The 20035-nt window shown below is 47.9% G+C and overlaps 1 protein-coding gene across 1 annotated transcript in view; it reads left to right on the forward strand.

Annotated features, from left to right (window-relative positions):
- The window catches only part of ZNF618 (zinc finger protein 618), a 148470-nt gene that overhangs the window by 99032 nt on the left and 29403 nt on the right, over positions 1-20035 (forward strand). Inside the window, exons 7-12 of the mRNA XM_088177679.1 lie at positions 3173-3256; positions 8352-8441; positions 9807-9842; positions 10582-10659; positions 11653-11742; positions 18977-19165. Coding sequence (XP_088033805.1) covers positions 3173-3256; positions 8352-8441; positions 9807-9842; positions 10582-10659; positions 11653-11742; positions 18977-19165 — 567 coding nt within the window. The remainder of the gene's footprint in view (positions 1-3172; positions 3257-8351; positions 8442-9806; positions 9843-10581; positions 10660-11652; positions 11743-18976; positions 19166-20035) is intronic.

The raw sequence follows: 20035 nt of genomic DNA on the forward strand, positions 1-20035 counted from the left end.
AGTTCAGGAGTTTGCAGTGTGAAGAAATTTTAAGTTTAAAACCTGAGATATTGGAGATACTTATCCCAAGATATGGGGATGGTCAGGCTGGATCTCAGGGCAAGGTTCTTCCCCCAGAGGGTGCTGGGCACTGCCCAGGCTCCCCAGGGAATGGGCACGGCCCCGAGGGTGCCAGAGCTCCAGGAGCGTTTGGACAGCGCTGCCAGGGATGGACAGGCTGGGATTGTTGGGGGGTCTGGGCAGGGACAGGGGCTGCACTCGTGATTCCTGTGGCTCCCTTGTAACCCAGAATATTTTGTAATTCTGTGACCTTCCCTCTGTCTGAGGTGGGTGAAATTTGGAACAGTTCCTGGATATCCAGTGTGTTTCTGTCCCAGTCCCAAAGACGTGCTCAGGAGCAGGACACACATGGGAGGGTTTGATGTTCTGCAAGTCCTGCAGTTCCATAGCTCTGGAGAGGAGCAGTGTCCCTCTGGGTAGTTTTAATCAGAGATTTTAGAAGAGGAGGCTTTCAAGTTGTTTATAATTCTGTGCTCTTCAGATCATCTTATACAGAAAATTGCTAATATGCAATTCTTTCTCAGATGCTGCCCAAATAGATCATGTTTACAGAAATCTGGATGTTAATAGTTGGAAACTAATCTTTTACAGAGTTCCTAGGCAGGTAAATGATAGAGAAATATATTTATTTTAATAAAAAGAGGATAAGAATTTTAGTAATCCCAGACTGTTCTGGTCATCCCTCAGTTTGTCCTCAAGATGCCAGGAGAGTTTTAGTGAAGGCAGAAATACATCCCTGGTATATCCAGTGAGGGATGCACTTTCCATCTTCCAATGTGAGTTGGAATTTAGCAACAAAAGAGGTGTACAACAGCTATGCCAGTGATTATTCCAAATTCCTCTTTCAGCCTGACGTTTTTCTGTTTAGCTGCTTGTTGGCATCTCAGCAATGTTGAACCTGAATAGCAAACAAACCCATACACCTTCAGTATTTTAAGTATTTTAATTCTCAGTAGTTTCCATCCTAAGGATCTTCATAACCGGAAAGGCAGAGGAGTACAGGGATCACCTTTCTGACACCTTTTCCTTTCAGCCTAAGCAGAAGGGTTGGTGTTCATGATTGCCTCTGGTGATTGTGGAGAGGAAGATCCTGCATCCCCCTGGCTAAATTTAATTTCATTTTGTTCGTTAACAGGTTTTTTGGAGTCAGGATCTCTTCTTCAGTGCTGCTCAGTCATTTAGCTAGCACTTCTTCTTTCCACTTTGGAAACCAGGCAGTGATGATCCATGTGAATTCCCATCTGGAAATCACAGTAAGAACAGAATTTCTTGTCCTGGACAAATGAGTAGGAAAAAGTCAGGAGGAAGTTTGCTTTTCATTTATGAAACTCTTAGTGCTACATCATTTAATCCAAGCAGTTTTGAGACAGATGAGTGGTGTGTTCCCAGCCAAACCATTTTTACCCCAGAAGGGGCTTTAAAATAAAATTGTCTTTATTGTGTGTTGTGCAGAACTCCACAATGTGGACTGAATGGACTTTTTCACTTGAGATGGAGCTTCAGGTGCTTATTGATAGCAAGACAAATCTTCCATCTTTTACAGGTTATGTAGGTTCAAGTACACCTACTTTTTAATTGTGCAAGTTGAGGTAGTTCATTGTCAGATTGTTAGGAGTAACACCTTAAGATGCTGATTAGACCATTCTTTATCTTCACCTCATTTACACTTTGAATTTCCAAAAAAAGAACCCTGCCCTGCCCTGAAGTGACACCAGAATGAGGCAGGATGAGACACGATCTGCTCATGTTGTTACGTGTTCTCATGTGTATGAATTCTGTCATGGAGTCTCAATATCCTGCTTCATGATCATGATTTGGGGGATAATTGTAAAATATTTTTGCTTTAAATGGCTGATATTTGCTATTTGTTTGGATTCAACTTGAGCATACTTTTAACTCAGGGACAAGGAAATTCTTTGATGTGTAACATCCTGAGAATGTCTTTTGTCTCTCAGCATCCAGTGAGTAGAGTCCAAGACATCTTTTCCCTAAAGCATTAAAAAAAAAAAATAGAGTTTGTGACCATCAGACTATTCTGAACAAGGGTTAATTCTCCCAGAAATTAAACCAGGATATTGCCCTCTGCAGGGAAATTCCTGGTAATCTAGCATCCAAGTTTCCAAACCTGGTGGGATTATATCCAGGCCTGGATAGTGTGCATTGAAATCTCCATTGTGATACATTCAGCTGACACATGGTTTCAATAAAATATCACACAATTTATAGATGCCTCTGCCTACCGACTTGAAGGCTTAAAAATTGCTGTGAGGTGAATTCAGCCTTGTAGCTCCTGACTGCACCTGTAGCAGCTGGAATGGCTCTGGAGTCCTTCATGGAGAAGGCAAGCACAAACCTGTGGCTCCATGCCAGCTGGAAGGTGAGCCAGCACCTTGCACCAATTTTTGGGTCATTTCAGGGGATTTGACCTCTCTGTGTGAGGATTTGGGATTATTCCTAGCTTGGCAGTTTGTGTCCCAAGGATGCCCCTGTGTGAAGCGTGGGAAGCACAGTGTTAATCCAGTGTGTTCCTCGATGTCTCCTGTGTTCCTGACAGAGGCTAAATGTTTGTGGGAAGGAAGTAAATTATTGTGAACTGAGTGATCTTGGGATAGTTTGCCCACAGGGAAAATTTTTTCCTTACCCTCACTTAGGATCTGGCTTGCGCCTTTGTGTGCGAGGGTTTCTGTCCTTTCCAGAATTCTGGATTTTATTATTATTTAATCCTTACTAATGTAACTCTGGGTACTTTAATCCTCTTGAGGGTTTGCTGCTGACTTTGGGCTCAGTCCTGCTCCCTTTTCAAAGAATTTTGCCATTAGACACCTTTAAGTAGAGTTCTGATGTAAATTGAAGCTGATTTTACTGGCAACTCTGTCCCTGGCTGTAAAATGCTGCTGCAAAGCTGTAACCTGTGTGCAAGGCACAGTTCCAGTGGGGAGGAGAGGGAGGTCTGTGCTCCTGTCTGAAGCCCTGACTCTGCCACTCCTCACTGCCAGTCTGGAAGGAATCCCCAAAAGATGCCAAGGGCTCAGGTCAAAGGAATTGGCTGTGAGCCTGCGGGGGGGATGTCCTGCCAGCCTAGGAAGCCATAAATGTGTTCCTTTCCATCTAGGTGCCCCTCTGGCTGCGGAAAGGGAGAAGAAGCCTCTCTCCAGAGCTGTCTTTGTGCTGCCCTGGGTGGAATCCACAGAAACAAGTGAGGGTCCCAGATGTTTTGTTTTTTCCCTGATGTATTTTAAGGAAGCAGTAGCTGCACTCTGGGTCTTCTGGGGAGGCTGCTCAGGTAGAGTGTGCCCTGGACACAGCTTGGAAAGGTGTTTCCCAGTGGGAAGCATGCAGCATGTTCCTCAGAAAATGCCATCCTTTCCTGTTTCTTTGCATCAGGTGAATTAGTCATGGGGACAGGCTTTTCCTGAAGAGTGCTGGTGTTGCTCATGGCTCCTTCCAGTGAGGCAGATATCCCAGGAAAGGTGATGCTTTTTCCAGGTACTGCCTCAAAGCCATTCTCCAACTCCAGCCCTCTGGGTTTGTCACCAGCAGGACTTGAGCATCTGCCAGCATATTTTCAGGAAACAAGGAATGTGAAACTGAGAATCAGAGCATGTCATCGACTGATGATCCACTGGCCAAAGCTGAAGGGATGATGCTGATCCTTTGTGGTCACTTAAGCCCCACTCCGAAAGCGTTTTTGGGGACAGAAACATCACAGCCTTAAAGAGAGAGGTGATATAAATGTACTGCAGCTGTAAGAAATCCAGCCCCTCCCCTTTAAGAGCTGCTCCTGGACTTTATGTTTGGGAAACCTTGTTTGCCAAGGTGAATGAGGAACGTGGAATTGTCATTGAATGTATGATTTAGACTAGAATTCCTTATGTTGGGTGCTTCCTTTGCCATTCCCAAACGTGCTGGTGCGAAGGAGCCACCCTGATCATGGAGCAGGACAAGCAGTGCTGTCCAGACTGCCCTCTTCTAATTTTTCTGCTTTTATCCTGACTGGGATCTGCAGCACTTCTGGATGTTAGGAAGAATTCAACAGGGTGTTGTGATCTGTTTAGATTCAGCAGTTTTGCCCTTCCACATGTGGAGGCTGTCCCTGCAAGACATCTGTTCCTGCAGTGCTCTGCAAGAGTAGGATCAATGGGATTTTAGGGTATCTGCAGAGTGCCAGTTGCTGAGAGAGCTCCTCTATCAAGAACCTTTTGTGGTTTATGCTGTTTGAAAGCTCAGTGTGAATTCTGGGCCAGGTGAAAATTGTTCTTCACCCTGGATAAGCAGCTCTCCTGCAGCTGCTGTGGGGAGAGCCCAGCGTTTGGGACCCTTCATGGGCTGTGCTGGCAGCACTGCAGGGGTGTCAGCTGGATGGGACTGTTTCCAGTCTGGGTTTCTGGGATGCTGTGCAGAGCTTTTGGAGCCCAGTAGGAACCAGTTTGTACCCAGCTTTTGTGGTATTCCTGCACTTAGGAGGGTGGGTTAGGTGATCTGCATTTCTAGCTGTATTTTTAGTAATACAGAGCTCCTGACCTTTCAACACATTTCTGATTGCTCTTATTCCCTTCCTAGGTTTCTAAAGCAAAATCTACTGAGGCCAAGTGTCCTAAGGAAAGAAGTGTCTTGTTCTGGCTGCCACTGCTGGACATGTGTTCTCTGCCCTCTCTTTCCAAAATGGCATATGTGCTTCCTTCTCTGGGGAATATGTGAATCAAACCAACAAAAATTCTCCAAATCTTGAACACAGGGTCTGGGAAGAGAGCTGAGCTCAGCCCTGGGGCAGGGGGTTCAGCCAGTCCTAGTGAGTGCTGGAGACACCACTGGAGCCAGCTGGCAGCAGATCCTGGAGATGAGAGAGAAGAGCAGCTCATTCTCTCTCTTTTATTTAATTTTTATTACAAGCAGAGGGGTCAAAACTTTCTTCACGCCCCGTGGAGTTATTTCTTGGGGTACCTGAAAAACCTGCCCATTTGCCATCTGAGTGTGCCAGTCCTTTATAGCTGAGGAGCTGCCTTGTAATGAGGCTGTGCCTTGCCTTTTCTACTACTAGCAAGATGAGGTGCTGTATTTTGGTCTATGTATTAAAGATGAATTGTGAGCTGACTAAATAAGTACAGCTGGTACTCACCAGACCTCTCTCTGGAATCCCTGCTCGTGTTGGAAAGGCTCCTGAGCATGAAGGAGAAGGATACTTGCTGGAGTCTGGGGTTTAACCAGATGTCTTTGAAGCAGTTTGAAGGTCTGTTTGCAGCAGGATCATTGCTCAGCTGGCAGCAAGGATGTGAATACCAGCAGGGGCCAGCACTGAACCCATGTGCTGGGGGCTCAGGATTGTCCTCCCCTGCCCTAACAGTGCCTGCTGGTGTGGTTGTGCTTTGGGTGGAGCCCCTGATGGCAGCAGAGAGTTTGAATCTGAGCAGACTTGCCTAGGTCGTGTTAGTTCGGCTCTGTCTGGATCCACCTCTCTAGAGGTTTGAGGATGGTTTCAGTGTGGGCTGGCAGCCACACCTGAGCACCTGGAGTCCCTTGCAGCTCCTCCCATGGCAAGCTGTGTTACAGGTACTGGATATTGTGCCCCAGCTGGATACCTTGGGGTAGGAGTTATAACTCACAGCAGGTAAAGTGCCCTGGAACAGGTTCCCTGTGGGCACAGCCTGACAGAACTCAAGAAGCGTTTGGACAATGCTCTTGAGATTGTTGGGGTGTCTGATCCTTGTGGGTCTCTTCCAGCCCAGGAGATTCTGTGGTTCTAAGAGGTACTGCAGGGCTAGTTCTTCCCAGGGAGTTTCTTGCTAAGAAATCAGTGTCTGCTAGGGTCAGCACTGGGCATGTTCCAAGGCTGTCAGCAGAGATGGCTTTGTTGGGTAAGGAGGAGATCTGGCTCTCTGGGAGCAGCCTGAACAGGGACTCTTGTTCAGAGAGGTAAAGCTTGGCTGCACAGGGGCAGCTCTCAGTACTTTGTGAATTCTCTATAAAGCTCCTGTCACTGAGCCTGGGCACTCTTTGCTGGGTGTTCTCTCCTACAGAACCCAGGAGATCAGTGCCAAGCTAGACCAGCTGGAAGAAATGCTTCTCTGTAAACCCTGGAGATCTTTCTGCCTGTAGGGACAGTCCCCTAACAACACCAGCAAAACCCTGTTCTCCAGGGCAGTGCTGTTACCGTGTTCCATGTTCCCCTGCACTGCCCAGGAAGAGGTGCTCACACCCAGCAAGGGCTCTGCTGGGGACAGTAACATCACCCCTGTGTGACAGGGACCACAGGTAGCTGTGCCTGGCCCTGTGAAATGGTGTGTTAGTTAATTTTCTTCTGTTCTAACAAGTCTTCTTATTTACTGAGTTCTTTTCTTCCTAACTAAGGCCATAAGTTTTTGTTCTCTGAATATGAAAGTGCCTGGTCTTTGGGACTCCTTTGAAGAGTTAATCTTCTGTTGGTCCTGTAGAGCTCACTGCACTGCAGAAAGGAAATGATTCCTTGGTCTGGGGACACCCATCGAGGTGGGACTAACTGCTGATGCCAAGTTAGGAGTATCTCTGCTACTTGACTTGCTAATTGACGGTGCTAATTGTCTGGGGGGTTTTAGCAACAGCTGCAGATACTCAGCAGCAATCATTAGATCCTCTTCCTTGTGGGACAGGGCCCAGGGTAGGGGGGGGCCCTCAGCACTGTTGTGTGACCACAGAAGGAGCACTAAATCACGTAATGGAGCAAGCACAGTTAAACGTGACTTGCCAGTGCTTCTGCCAGTGGAATGTTCTCACAGGTGTGGTCTGTTGTTTCTCCTCCTATCCCTGAGCCATGCATTGTCTTTGCAGCGAGTCCCTTTCTCCTTGCTTGTCCAGCCTAGACTTCTAAAACCCCCTTGACTTTAGCTTAGCACTGCTGTGCTCTGATTAAGATACATATATATTTTAGTCACAGAGGTAAAGTTCTTATGCCCAGCTATTTAAGCCCAGCTATTTAACACGGTTTAGATTTGGCATTTTTCTCTGCTAGATCATCATAGCTTCTGCAGTCACTCTGAATAAAGGGTGACAGTGATCCTTTATTTAGTGCTGACCCCCATGTGCTGCTGGACTGAGTGCTGAACCCAACTGAGTGATTACACTGTACCAGTATATCCTAGCTTAAAATATGGAGTAATTTTAAAAGTAAAGTGATGGAGAAGTAAAATAAAAGCTTATTGAATGTGCATAGTCTGGTGTGTTTGAACACAGCATGGAAGAGGTAAACACAAGGCTTTAGCTTTGCTGATAGTAGGGATACATGGATACAACTACACTGTTGCAGGGGAGCTTGCTGAATGGCAGGTCCTCTGCAGCTCTGGGAGCTGCTGCCTGCACTCCTTGCTCCTGCTGGGAAGGAAACACACTGGTTTGGCGATCCTTTGTGGCTGTACAAACCGATGTGTTTCACTCTATTTGCTGTGGACTTTATTATGTTTGCCACTTTGCTGTGGGCTCATAGCACCAGTCATCAGCCTGGGGTTGTGTGACAGCTGGGGTGACTGCTCAGGGAGGGCAGTCTGTACCCCAGGGTGTGACAGGCAGCGCAGGGGGGAAACACCCCACCAAACTGGCCAGGGAAATCCTGCTCTTGCACTGATGTGATAGCCGAGCTAAAGCCACTGCTCCCCATTCAGAACAAACCAGATTCATAAACACTTGGAGGTGTTTTGCATCTCTCTGCCTCACACAGCTGTGGTGAAGGGTTGGTTGATGCTGGAATGAAGTGATGAGATGTAGGGAACAAATGGATGTGAAACCAAGCTTCATCAGTCCTCCCTTCACTGAGCACCTTACTGTCCTGTGTGCCTTGGGTTGTTGGGTGTCCTGGGCTTGTTGCTTCTGACAGGATCGTGGGTGCACTTAGGAATCAGTAAACAGCAGCAGTGAGAAGCAGGGGTGTGCTCATATCCAGTCCACATTAGAGGTGGTGTCTTAAGGCTTTAGTTTTTATCAGCATTCGCTCTGTGTTTAGTTCTGCCCCTTTGTCCCCATCCTGACCAACAGCTGCTTGTCCCTGAACTTCCAAAGGAGATGCTAGCAGGGCCTGCTGCCCTGCAGCCTTGTTGCTGTGAGGTCTGTGGGGTCTGCTCTGTCTGAAGAGGAAATAAATCAGAATATGCCCCAAGCCATATAGTGTGGGGCAGGGGGGACAGTGTGAGGCATTTGTTGCCTGTATGCCTTAGAGACAGAGCATGTGGGATGTGTCAGTGCATGGGGGTGTCTGATTGAGCAGTGTGGTTGCAGAGCTTGCCTTTCTCCTCAGGATTTCTAACTGGTCTGTTTTCTTCTTCCTACAGACAATTTTAGGTACACGTGTGACATTTGTGGGAAAAAATATAAATACTATAGCTGCTTCCAAGAGCACAGAGACCTACATGCCGTGGATGGTGAGTAATGTTTTGAGTGATGTTTTGACACTCAGACACCTGAACTAGGCTGAGAAGTCTTTGGGGAAGCCAAATGTGGCAGTGCAGGAGTGTGTGGCCTGTGGTGTGCAGGACTTGGCACTGCATGGTCACCTATCTTTGCCATGGAGGCACAGTCTGCAGGCACTGCAGGAAGGAGTTTGCTGTGCCTGATTCTCTCTGTGTGCATCAGCACAAGACCATGCTGGGACCTGGGGACCTTGCAGTGTGTCTGCAGTGAGATTCATGGTTAGGATGGAGATCCTGGGACTGAGTGCCTCAAGATAAATGGTCAGCCTGATTATTTGCTGGGAAGAAGTTGGTTGTTCTTTGGTTTCTGAATTTACAGGTTTGTTCCCAGCATACTTGTCTGTGAAGTATTTCAGATTTCAGAGTTGGGAAATGTTTTATTCTTGTTAATCATTGTGGTAGTGAACTGATGAAGTTGTCAGTGGTCCTTAAAGGCCAGTTTTTCCTCTGTGACTGTAGATGTGGCCTAGGCTGGTGCCACCTGGACACAAACAGGTACCCACTGCCAGAAGCAGTGTTTCTTTATTCTGCATTGGGGTAAATGAATATCAATATACTGGCTTGCCCCCTGCTTACTGAACATCTAAAGCTCCACACCTTGGAGCCCACAGATACTCCAGACCTTCCCTGTGTGTGCTGCAAGCCTGTCAGTACTGCTCCTCACTTGGCCAAGGAGAGTTCTAGAAAGAGGCTGCTTGAAGAGCAGCAGGTTTTGAATGTCTGGGGTTGTGTCAGAAAAGCAAGTGTTTTTTCACAGTACATGGTTGTCCAAAAAAATGGTTGTGTTTACCTGGAATGTGTGGACGTCTGAATGTGCTCTAAGGGCTGCCAGTGTTCTCCTGCAGGGCACCACTGCCAGCTCCCTTCCTCCTGTGTGGAGCCGGAAGAAAACTGGTGGCACTGACAGTCACTGTGAGGGGAATGTGGCTGCTCCAGTCAGAAATGTCTCAGGGAGCTCTGCCGAGGGCCACGAGAGGGCTTGGAAATGGCTCCAATAACTGTCCCAGCCCCTGCCTGGGGCTGCTGTGTTCCACCACACACAGGGGTGAGGCAGTTGTGCACCTGAACTTCACCTGGGGTCGTGTCAGGGTCAGAACAAAGGCCTTGAGCATCTGTGTGTATTAGGGCTGGGCATGCTCAACCAGGTCCTGTGAGGATGCTGCTGGGAAGAGGAGGGACTGGGGCACAAAGCCTGGTTTATTCAGCGGGGCTGAAATGTGCTGCAGCAGTATGTGAAATGCAGGAGGAAAACAAGACCATTTAAGAGGATTTAATTTCTGTTTTGTTTCTTCCCCTCCTTCTTCTATTCTGTGTTAGTTTTTAGTGTGGAAGGGGCCCCAGAAAACCGGGCAGGTAAGCTGAGCTCCTTTGTGTGCTTTATTTCACAAACCTTTTCAAGCATTCAGTTGTTCAGACACAGCAGGTCGATTCTGAGCTTGTAAGAGTCAAAGGAGTTTTGTCAGGGGTTGCAGTGGGACAGGAGCATCCTCTCCCTCCCCAGTGTCCACAGCCAGTAGGTTGATGCCCAGCCCTAGCAGATACCAGGCTTTTGTTGCACATACACTTGGTCAGGCTTCAGACAATCAAAGAAGCAGGTATTTCATATCTTTGGTGATCTTGTAAATTGTTCAAGGCATAAACCAAATTCTTCTTTAAAGTGGGTTGGGTTGTGATTTGTTGCTAGCTGTGCTGTTAGCTGGTAGAAGTCCCAGGTTGGTATTTGTTAGGTGATGTGCCTGCAGACTGCATTGCCATGCCCACTGTCAGCCAGTATAGCAGCATTAGAGGGGAGGTTCCCTGGAAGAAAATATGGATCAGACTTGGCAGTGTGTTCATTTAGTTTTTCTCTGTATTTTTTAAACATTAATTCCTACAAGGCCTGTTAATGGGCTGGGACCAGGGGTAGTCCTGGGGCATCTGAGGAGGAGGAAGGACAAGTCAGGCAGAGGGGTCACTGGTTTATAATTCTTGTCTTCCAGTCCTGTTACAGATGGAAATGTGATTACAGGTGCAGGAGCATTCAGTGCCCATGCAGCTGTAGCAGGCAAAGCTGAGGTGTTGTCAGCTGTCCTCTGGTTCTGTTCTCTTGCAGACCCCTACGACCAGGCCGTCATCGCCGCCGACGACGTGAAGGAGGAGGAGCCCGAGCCCTTCCAGAAGATTGGGCCGAGTAAGAGTCGTTATTGTGTCAAATAAAAAGGAAAGCTCAGGGGTTCACACCTGCCTTTGGTGCAGTGCCTCTAGAAAAAGCAGGAAGCACTGCATTACACAGAGGAGTTGGGATTTGGGTGCTCACAGATACGTTCACTCTCAAAGGAGCATCAAACACCAACAGCTCTGGCCTTAAGAGCTGCAGCCTTGTGATATGTTCTGCTCAAGAGCTCTGCAAAGAGGAAGGGAAGGGAGTTCAGGGGAAAAGCAATCTGGCAGGGATGAGAGAGGGCTTGAAGGTGCACTGAGAGCTGGCAGGTGATTCATTCACACTGCCTTTGTGGTGGGTGCTCAAACAGAGCAGAGGGAAACAGAGAACACCAGGTTTTGCCAAAGCATTACTCTGAATTTTCCATTTTGGAAACAATCGATTATCCATGGATTTTCCTTCATGTTGCAGCTTGCTGCCAGTTCTGTACTCCCAGCACTGGCAAGAAGAGGAGGTGTCAGTGTGTGGTTACAATCCATTATTTCCAGTTTCCCCAAAGCAGGAATGAGCACAGTTACTCTAGAAAAGCCTCTCCTCCTGCAAGAGAACTCCACAATTCCAAATAAAAGTTCTCTAATACTTGAACTTGACTGTTCATTTCTTGGTTTGACTGTTCTGTTGTCTACACATCCCAGACTCTGTAACCAGAGGATAGAACTGTGTCATCTATAATTGCAGACTTTAGAAGTGGATTCTCTCCCTTGTTTTGCACACTTACTTGCTGTAATTTTGGGGTAATCTTTGGCAGCTTGCTCAGTTCTACTGGGCCTTTTAAGCGTGGTCCATCTCTCTGTTTTGAATGTTTCCTTTCTTGGGAAAAGGACTTGTGGATTACAGAGCAGGCAAGTTCCACTTGCATGCGGAATGTTTGTGTCTCTTGACGAGTTTCTCTGTAAAAAGAAGCTGGAGGCTGTGTGAGAGAGCTGCTCTCCTTCCTGACCTTTGTCCCTGTTTATTTCACAGAAACTGGCAATTACACCTGTGAGTTCTGTGGCAAGCAGTACAAGTACTACACTCCCTACCAAGAGCACGTGGCTCTGCACGCCCCCATCAGTGAGTATCTGCTGCAGGGCTGGCACCTCCAGGGCTGCCAGGAAAGACTTCACTCTTGGGGATCCCTCCACTGGAGCTGTGGGATTGCAGCGGGCAGGACATGGATCATGTGCTGACCAGGGCACTGTAAAGCTGAGCTGGGATCCCCTCTCACAGGGCCTCTGTTAGGTCTGGAATCTCTCTGAGCTCCTACCCCAGTCCATGGAATTCTACACATGTTCCTTGTAGGGTTGATGGTTTAGGCTCTTGTTTAACTGAAGTGATGCACAACATTTTTATACTCCCCTAAATAAATAACTGAACATACATGTTAGGGAAGAAGCATCTTTCTTATGAGCTTCTCGGGAATTATTTCAAGCAGTGAGTTTTCACTGATTTCAAAATCATGCAAATGACCTCAGCAGCTTGCTATAAAATCACACTTAATAAATGATTTATTTTGGGGAGCTCAGGACAAGGCAGTTGTCAGCAAACTGCACAGCACTGTGCTCTGCACTCCCCACACAGAGGGAAGGCTTTGATGAGCCAGTGTAATTCAGTGCAAAATTTGACTAAACATGTTGAGAGGAATTTTCGCTACCTGCTGGATTTGAATACTTTAAAAGTCTGCAGAGAAGTTCTTTACAGCTGAACTTGCTGCTCCCTTCCCAGCACTGCCCTGAGCTTTGCTGGGTGTCCGGGCTGTCCTGTCCTGCTCCAGGGTTTGGGGTGATGGACAGGAGGAATGAGCCGAGCTCATCGGGCTGCAGCCGGCAGGGGGCGCTTCCACCCCAAAATCACCTGGAATCGGGTTTTTAATGATTTGGGGTTATAATGAGGCACCCTGGGCTTGATGAGAATTTGGTCCACCAGACTCACTTTCAAGGTTTGGTGGCTCTTGGCAGGTGCCATGCAGGTTCTCTGAAGCTTGGATATGGACCATGGTAGAAGGTGCAGGGCATAAAATAGATGTCCAACATTATCATCACAAAGTTAATCTTGTTATCTGCCATCTGCTGAAGGACATGGCCCAGTGCTTATAACTGCACATATTACAGTTATTCCTGTGGCTCCCTGCCACTGCAAGCTCCACCTCTTCACTGAGGTGCTTTCAGCCCCCAGCAAAGCCGTTGGTGAGCAGCAGTGGGTCCATTTCCTGCCATACAGGAGCTGTTGGACAGCAGGGCTCTGGGTCTCTGCTGCCCCTGCACAGAGCTCAGGAGCAGTGTGCTGTGAGCACTGGGGCTTTGCTCACCTCTAGCTTATTCTTACCTTCCCAGTGCTTCCCATTTCCAGGGGATTTATTGCCACTGATGTCTTTCCACTTCCCAACCAGTTGTAATAATAGCTGAGCTGCTGGTTCCAGTCCAGGGTCTCAAGCAGAAAAGAAACTCCCACTGTGTTTCTCTGGAAGGAGTGTGCCTGCAGTGGGCCCTACAGTTCCAGTGCCCCTCCCAGGCCCTGCCCCTCTCCTGGCAGGGGCAGATTAGGCACCTGCCTGATGCTGTGTGGTTCCTGGGAGCCAGTTCTGGAGGAGGAGGAGACATGTTCTGAGTGCTGGGCTTGAAGCCATTCTTGCACCGTGGTTTCTGCAGCAAAAAAAGGAAGCTGCCCCTGCTGCAGGCAGCAGGCCCTGAGCTGTGCAAATGGGTTTCCAGTCCTTTCAAGTATCTTTAACTTTAACTTTATGAGGACACTCAAGATCAGATCAAGGTAGTATTTTCATAAGGTTCCCTCCCCATAAACTTTTCTTTTTCCTTTTTTTTTTTAACCTCTTTTTACCTCTCCTAGTTCCTATGACCAATAAGATTTATGATTTACAAGCCACTAACCTGATGAGTATACAGGAGAGGACATGATGAGCTCCCGAGGCAGGCTGGCCGGTACATCCTCACACCTTTCTACTGCTCAGACTGTTCTTCCCAAAACCCAAGGCCCTGTGAGGCAGCTGTTAACACCTGACTTTAGAAGAGCACAGCTGGCTTTTCTTGGGTCCTTGCAGTCAGAAGAAGTAAAGCTGAGACTGTAAATGTGTCTTTACCCTGGTCTCATTCTTCTGTTATAAGGCAAATGCTGAAAATCCAGTCATAATGGGAACGGGTGAGGAAAGCCCTTCAGCATCACCAGTTCAGCTTTCTGTGTCTCTGCTTGAGTGCAAGCTTCCCTTCCAGAGCCTGTGTTTCTGGTTTGCTGACATAACGAATGAAAAGCCGTTGAAAATGGGTAAAACAAGGAATGAGATCCTGCAGCTTCAATGGTATCTTGCAGGATAATTTCTGGTCAGTGCTGCTGGACAGCTACTGTCTGGAAAAGAGCTCTGCTGTGGTCTTCCCTGGAATTGTTAATGCCAAATGTCTCCTTCCAAAGATCCCTTTTCTGAGTGAGGAGTAGGGACATTTTCATAGATTAGAACTGGGCTATGACTCTTTAAAAATAATGTTCTTATGCTGTTTCTATCAACATATTCATTCTTTCGAAGAAGGCTGTCAGAGGCCATTTCCAAAAAATAAAAGTGAATTGTAGGCACATTCATTTTCCCAGTTTTAGAAACATTTCTGAATGGAGATTCGTGGGGGAGCGTTCAGAGATGTTTCTGTCCTCCTTCAGGCTCTGGCTGCTCTCTAAGGTAGAGCTGATTGCACCACATTTGCTAGGGCTGGGCTGTAGAGATTGCTTAGAAGGATGGAGAGAAACTGTTCAGGGAATGAAGTGACAGAACAGGGGAATGGCTTCACACTGTTAGAGGATGGGGTTAGATAGGATTTTGGGAAGAAATTCCAAGGATCCAGTTAGGAATTGGGTGGGCAGGCCCTGGCACAGGGTGCCCAGAGCAGCTGTGGCTGCCCCTGGATCCCTGGCAGTGCCCAAGGCCAGGTTGGACATTGGGGCTTGGAACAGCCTGGGACAATGGGAGGTGTCCCTGCCCACGGCAGGCGGGCTGACAAGATGATCTTGTCAAGCCAAAGCAATCCGGGATTCTGTGACTCTGTGATGAGTTTGCAGTGCAGAGAAAACCTGGGGCACCTGGAATGTGAACTGGCTCTAAATGCACCAGGAGTGGAATTGAGCTGGGTGAGTCAGGCTCAGGAGTGTGCATGCACCTCTGCCTGGTACCTGCAGCTACAGCCTCAGACTCTGGGGCATGGAAGGATGGGGAGAGAGCAGTAAAACCAGTACAGCTCTCATGGCTCTGCTTCCAGCATGGAAATGTAAAGTGATGTCCGGGCTCTGGGAGTACTCAGAGCTCTGAAAGGCCCTGAGCAGTTGTGCCCACAGCCACACTCGTGCTCCAGCCCAGCTCTGAGCCACACACCCTACCTGATGTTGCCTGTTCTCTGTAGGATGTTGGTCTCAGCTCAGTTGTGGACGTGCCCATACCTGGCTGTGGGTCCCATGGGTCTGTACCCTAGCCCACAGCTGCATTCCCACCTTGATGTCAGCCCTGTCTGGGCACCCTGGAGCTCACTGAGGATCACTGGTCCTGGTTAACCTCACCAGAGCTGATCGTGCTGCTGACCTGTGGATTGACTTGCCAACCTGGCCACACACCTGTCTCATTGCCATGAACTTCCTGATGACCTGGACTCATGATTGAAGCTGGCTGTCACCTCTGGGCCTTGCTCACTTCTCTCAGGGTCTGTGGGATGGGCCCTGCCATCCCTGGGATCATTCTTGGCTCTCCAGGGGACAGACAGACTTACACCAACCCTGACACCTGAGATGCTCAAGGAAGTTCATCAAGGCTTGCTGCTCAATTCCTTTCCATGTTGGATGTACACTGGATACAGTTTGTTCATACAGAGTGCTTAAATGCAGTGTTTCATTAAGGCAGCTGCCATTTTGGTAGTACAGGTGATTTCCACACAGACCCTGCCTAACCAGGAAAAAACAGCTCCAGATTCCAGTTGGATGGTGTATCTTTGCTTTCTGCAGTTCAGTGAGGGAAATCTGTGAGTTCAGGTGCTTTTCCCAGTCTGATCCCACAGTGTTTTAGCAACAGCCTCCCCCTGTTTGTGTGTATAAAGACATACATTAAAAATTTGGTAAGTTTGAGCAGAGGGGTTTTCCTGTGGAAAGACGTGTTTGCCATAGCCAAGGTGTCTGCTCAGAGTATGGAATTTCAGGCCATTGTTAAGGAATCATTTTCCAACACATTCAGTGAAGACAGTTTTTTCTCCATAGGTGATGGTATAATTCCATCTGAACCATCGAAATGGTTCCCTGCTCGTCCTGACATCTTTGTCAATAAATACCATACACAAATTATTACCCAGAATTTTTACCTTGAAAAAGTGACGTTGCTGAGACAGTCTGGTCCCTATTGTGGTGGTGCATCATGGTAGTGTGTAAATTTGTGTGCCAAATTCTCTCCTTGCTGCCACAGCTTGCCAGACACAGGACTTTAAGGTCTTCCCAAAACCAGGAAAGCCAGGAGGGATCACTGTGATCTCTGGACTGCCTGGAGAAACACATTCTGTAGGTTTGCCTTGATTGAATTGCAGACAGATATGCTTTAGAGAGACATCCGATCTTGCTTTTGAGTGACAGAAAATGCAGCAATCTCATACAGTAATTATTTTAATAAATTACTGCCTCCACTAAATTCAGACTAAAATTAGCCAGCTGCAGCTTTGAGCATTGAGTCCTATTTATAACCTTGTCTGCTCAGTGGAGGAGGACTAAGCTAGCAAGTTTCTGTCCTTTGTAGAGCTGGCCAAGCCTGCTCTCCAGGCCCTGGTTAAATCACAGGAGTGACTTGTAAGCTCTGCTGTTCTTGGCCCTTGGTTATCCTCTTGTCTCCTCCTCTGAGTGTTCTCCAGTCTTTTTTCCATCCTCAGGCAGGGCAGGCACCAGCACTGAGTCAGGAAGGATCTGAGAGCTGGCCCTGCCTTCCTGATCCGCTTGGAAACTCCTGATTGCTCCCCAAGGAGCACCTCAGGCTCTTCAGCCACAGCGTCATCCTGGGAGCTGCTCTGCTGACCAAGCACAGCAGTGACTGACCTTTCCTGCTGCCAGGCTGGAGCCTCCACTGTTGTCAGCGTCTCCTGCATCAAGTGTGTCCTTCAGCACACCCTGGGCCATCCTGCAGGGCTGCAGCACAAAGCCCTGAGCTGGCTGACTGCATACCATGCAGTGAGAATCACCCTCCGCATCACTGCAGCTTCCACTGGGATGGTCTCTGCTGCCTTCTGAGAGGGCTTGAAAAGCTCCACAAGTTATGCAGCAGGTAGGAGGTCAGCTGCCCACAGTGCTGTTTCCAGACTTGATGCAGATCTTGAGGCAGGAGGTTTTTGTGGCCATTCAGCAACTCAGGATTTTCATTTTTAGAATCATCTTGACCTTTCCATCAGCCTGAGGCCGTGAGTTCCGCAGTGAAGGTGACTTTTCCAGAGTAGAGCAGGGGAGCTATGTGATGCTCTCCACCTGTGTTGCTCAGCCTTCAGAGGGAATTTGGCACCTGATGAACTACAGACTGAACATTTTTTTCCCAGTGAACTGTTAGCTTACTCCAGACTGCTGGAACTGATATTCCTTTGTTTGTCTTGCAATGCTGCATAAAACTCTCTCTCCCTGCCTGGTGTTAGATGGAGCAGCCTTCTCTGTGGAGTCTCAGTTTGAAGACATATTGTTTGTTTCATTTGGGAGGAAGAAGAAATTTCTTTTGGAGGTCAAGAAATTGGAGGTCATCATAGCATTGAGACTTTTGCCTTCAGGTCCCAGAGCAGTATCTGGGCTGCAGAGGATGTGCAGTGATGCTCTCTGTGTCTGGCACTGAAGAGTTGCTGATGGCTGTTTCTCATGGCACTGATGGGGAATAAAGCCCCTGGAGAATGGTCCTCATGGGAAGCAGATGATCCTCAAGCTGGAAATTTTCATATCTGACTATATTTTTGCTGGCAGTTTAGCAGCAGCTGGAGGAGGATAATCCATGGAGATTGAAAGGAAGTATAGAGAGCAAAACAAGCCTCTTGCCTTTTTCTCTGGCTGGAGACCAAGCAGAGAAGTATCCTGACTAAACTGTGAGAAAACCAGTGCATAATCTGCAGAACTACACTGACGCGTGAGGAAATGTCATCTTGGGGCTGTGTGTCAGAGCAAGTGAATCCAAACCCCTGGAATCGCAACCCCTTGTGAATGTACACACACCCAGTCCCAGTGCTGCTGATGAAGGTGAGAGCCAGTCACAGTGAAGGTCTGAAAACTCTCCTGGGATTTTGGAAATGAGTGTTCTGTCCCAGCCTGGGGCACTTCTCTCCTCCCCTGTTTCAGAGGCAGGCTGTGGTGCTGCCGTGCTGTTCCCCTGAGAGCTGCTGGATGTGGATGAGGATTTCTCACTCACACTGTGTAGAACGCGCAGATGCTGCTGTTGTCCCTCCACCTTTAGGCATCCCACAGCATCACTGTAGAAATCACTGGTAGGGAGCTGGGACTGTGGGTTAGTTGAACCTTCTTTGTTAGTGATTTTTCAGGAGTGGTTGGAGTTGGACTGGGGCTTCAGGACCCATACCCAGATTTCCATAGAAGAGGCCCCTTAGGAATGAAGGGGGTTATTAGACAGTTCCTCCACTTTTGTAATGGTTTATTTAATCCATGTGGCCTAGACGAAGGGCTGTCCTCCTGAAAGTGTTTTAGATGACTTTTGGCATTGAAAATTCCTGGTGATCCTCACTGTGTACTGCAGAGACCAAAATATAGATGCATTCAAAGAGCATGTCCCAGTAATATGTAAAATTTCTCCACGTGTCACCAGTCTGGAGATGGCACCAAAAGCCTTTGTTCACTCTGCCTCCTAATTCCACTCCATTCCATTCCCAACTGTGTCTTTTTCTTTGTATTTGTTCAAAGAGATAAGGAATGTAGCTGGAGATGACTAGGATTTATTCAAGGCTCAAGAAACAAAGTTGTAAACTTCTCCCTACTCAGAGCTCTGAGCAGTTTAGAAATCTGCTCCCAAAATTCAGTCCCAAAATAGAAAAGGAGGCCAGAGCTGTAGGTGCCTCCAGCCAGGCTGTGGCAATCACACAGTGCTGCTGGATGGATGTGGTGATTCCTGCTGGAGGAGGAATGGGTTGGCCGTGTGGCAGGTGGAGGTGTGGAAGGGAGCTCACAAGGGAGCTAACTTCACCAGTGTGCCCTCGGGTAAGGGGGGAGCCCAGCTCTGTCCCGGGGCTCTGGGTGGATCAGCAGCTTCAGCAGGCCCAGCCCTGCGAGCTCCCTGGCTGTGCAGGCACTAGTTCTGAGTCTTCATATCCAGAGTTCTCTCGATCTCCACTCTTCGTGGCAGTGAAGACACAGACGAGCCAGTCCAGCAAAAAATCTCCGGCGTCCATAAACCGCTGTTCTGGCCTCCTGCACCGCAGCCCCTCCGGGGTCCCGCCCGCATCCCAGTCCCAGATGTTCCGCGCTCCAAATTCCGGATCCGCAGGAAGCAAGGCCATCACAGGTACCCATTGCCTTTCAGCTTTCTCAACTGCTTGGTGTCCAGACCCTTCCTCAGTCTGCTCCATCCATGCCTGTCCCATCAAAGCTGCTCCCAGAAGCAGTTGAGGGGATTAGATCCTTTATAATCTCTTTCTTTTTTGTTGAACATCATCATCATGGTAACCACAAGGTAGAAAAGGCCCTATTTCAAATCCTGGTGTCACAAACTGAGAAGAGCTTCCTGACAAGGATTGGTGTAATGGCTTGTCAGGAATGGGGATTTGTGCTTGGTTTTCAGCACTGTTTGGCATTCAGTGTTTGTTTCCCTCAAGGTGATGTTTTCAGGGCAAGGTCTGTGCCTTTAGAAGTGAAATGGAGTACAATTGTTTTCACAGTGCTCCATTCCTCACAGGAGCCTCCAAGAGATAAACAGAAAAATCAGTATTACAGAACCATTACTGAGGACTTAGAAAATGCAAGTTAGGATTGATCTTCCCATTGTCTCATTTTCCTCCTTCCAACAAGATCAAGCCTAAACGAAAATTTAAAGAAAGAAAGCAAAGACTACTGAAAAATAATAAATAGGGTGTGAAGCATAGTGTGCCATGTGCAGTCCACTGAGAAACGCTCTCTTAAGTGGGATTGATGGATAAAGATTCCATCTGGGTGCAGAAGAAGGGCTGATCAATTGGTGTTTAAATACCCCTAGAATGACTGGCATGGACAGATGCTGAGTATGAGAGGTGGCTGTGGTGGGAGAGGCCATGGATGCTGAACAAGGATGGGTTTTGTTGGATTACACATATCCACAGCTCCCAAGGGCTTGATCCATACAGATAATTTTACTTCACATTCAAAAGGTTCCAATAGGAGGAGAGAGAACAGAGTGAGC

Source organism: Sturnus vulgaris, chromosome 22, assembly GCF_052056855.1.
Source record: "Sturnus vulgaris isolate bStuVul1 chromosome 22, bStuVul1.hap1, whole genome shotgun sequence".
NCBI classification, from domain to species: domain Eukaryota; kingdom Metazoa; phylum Chordata; class Aves; order Passeriformes; family Sturnidae; genus Sturnus; species Sturnus vulgaris.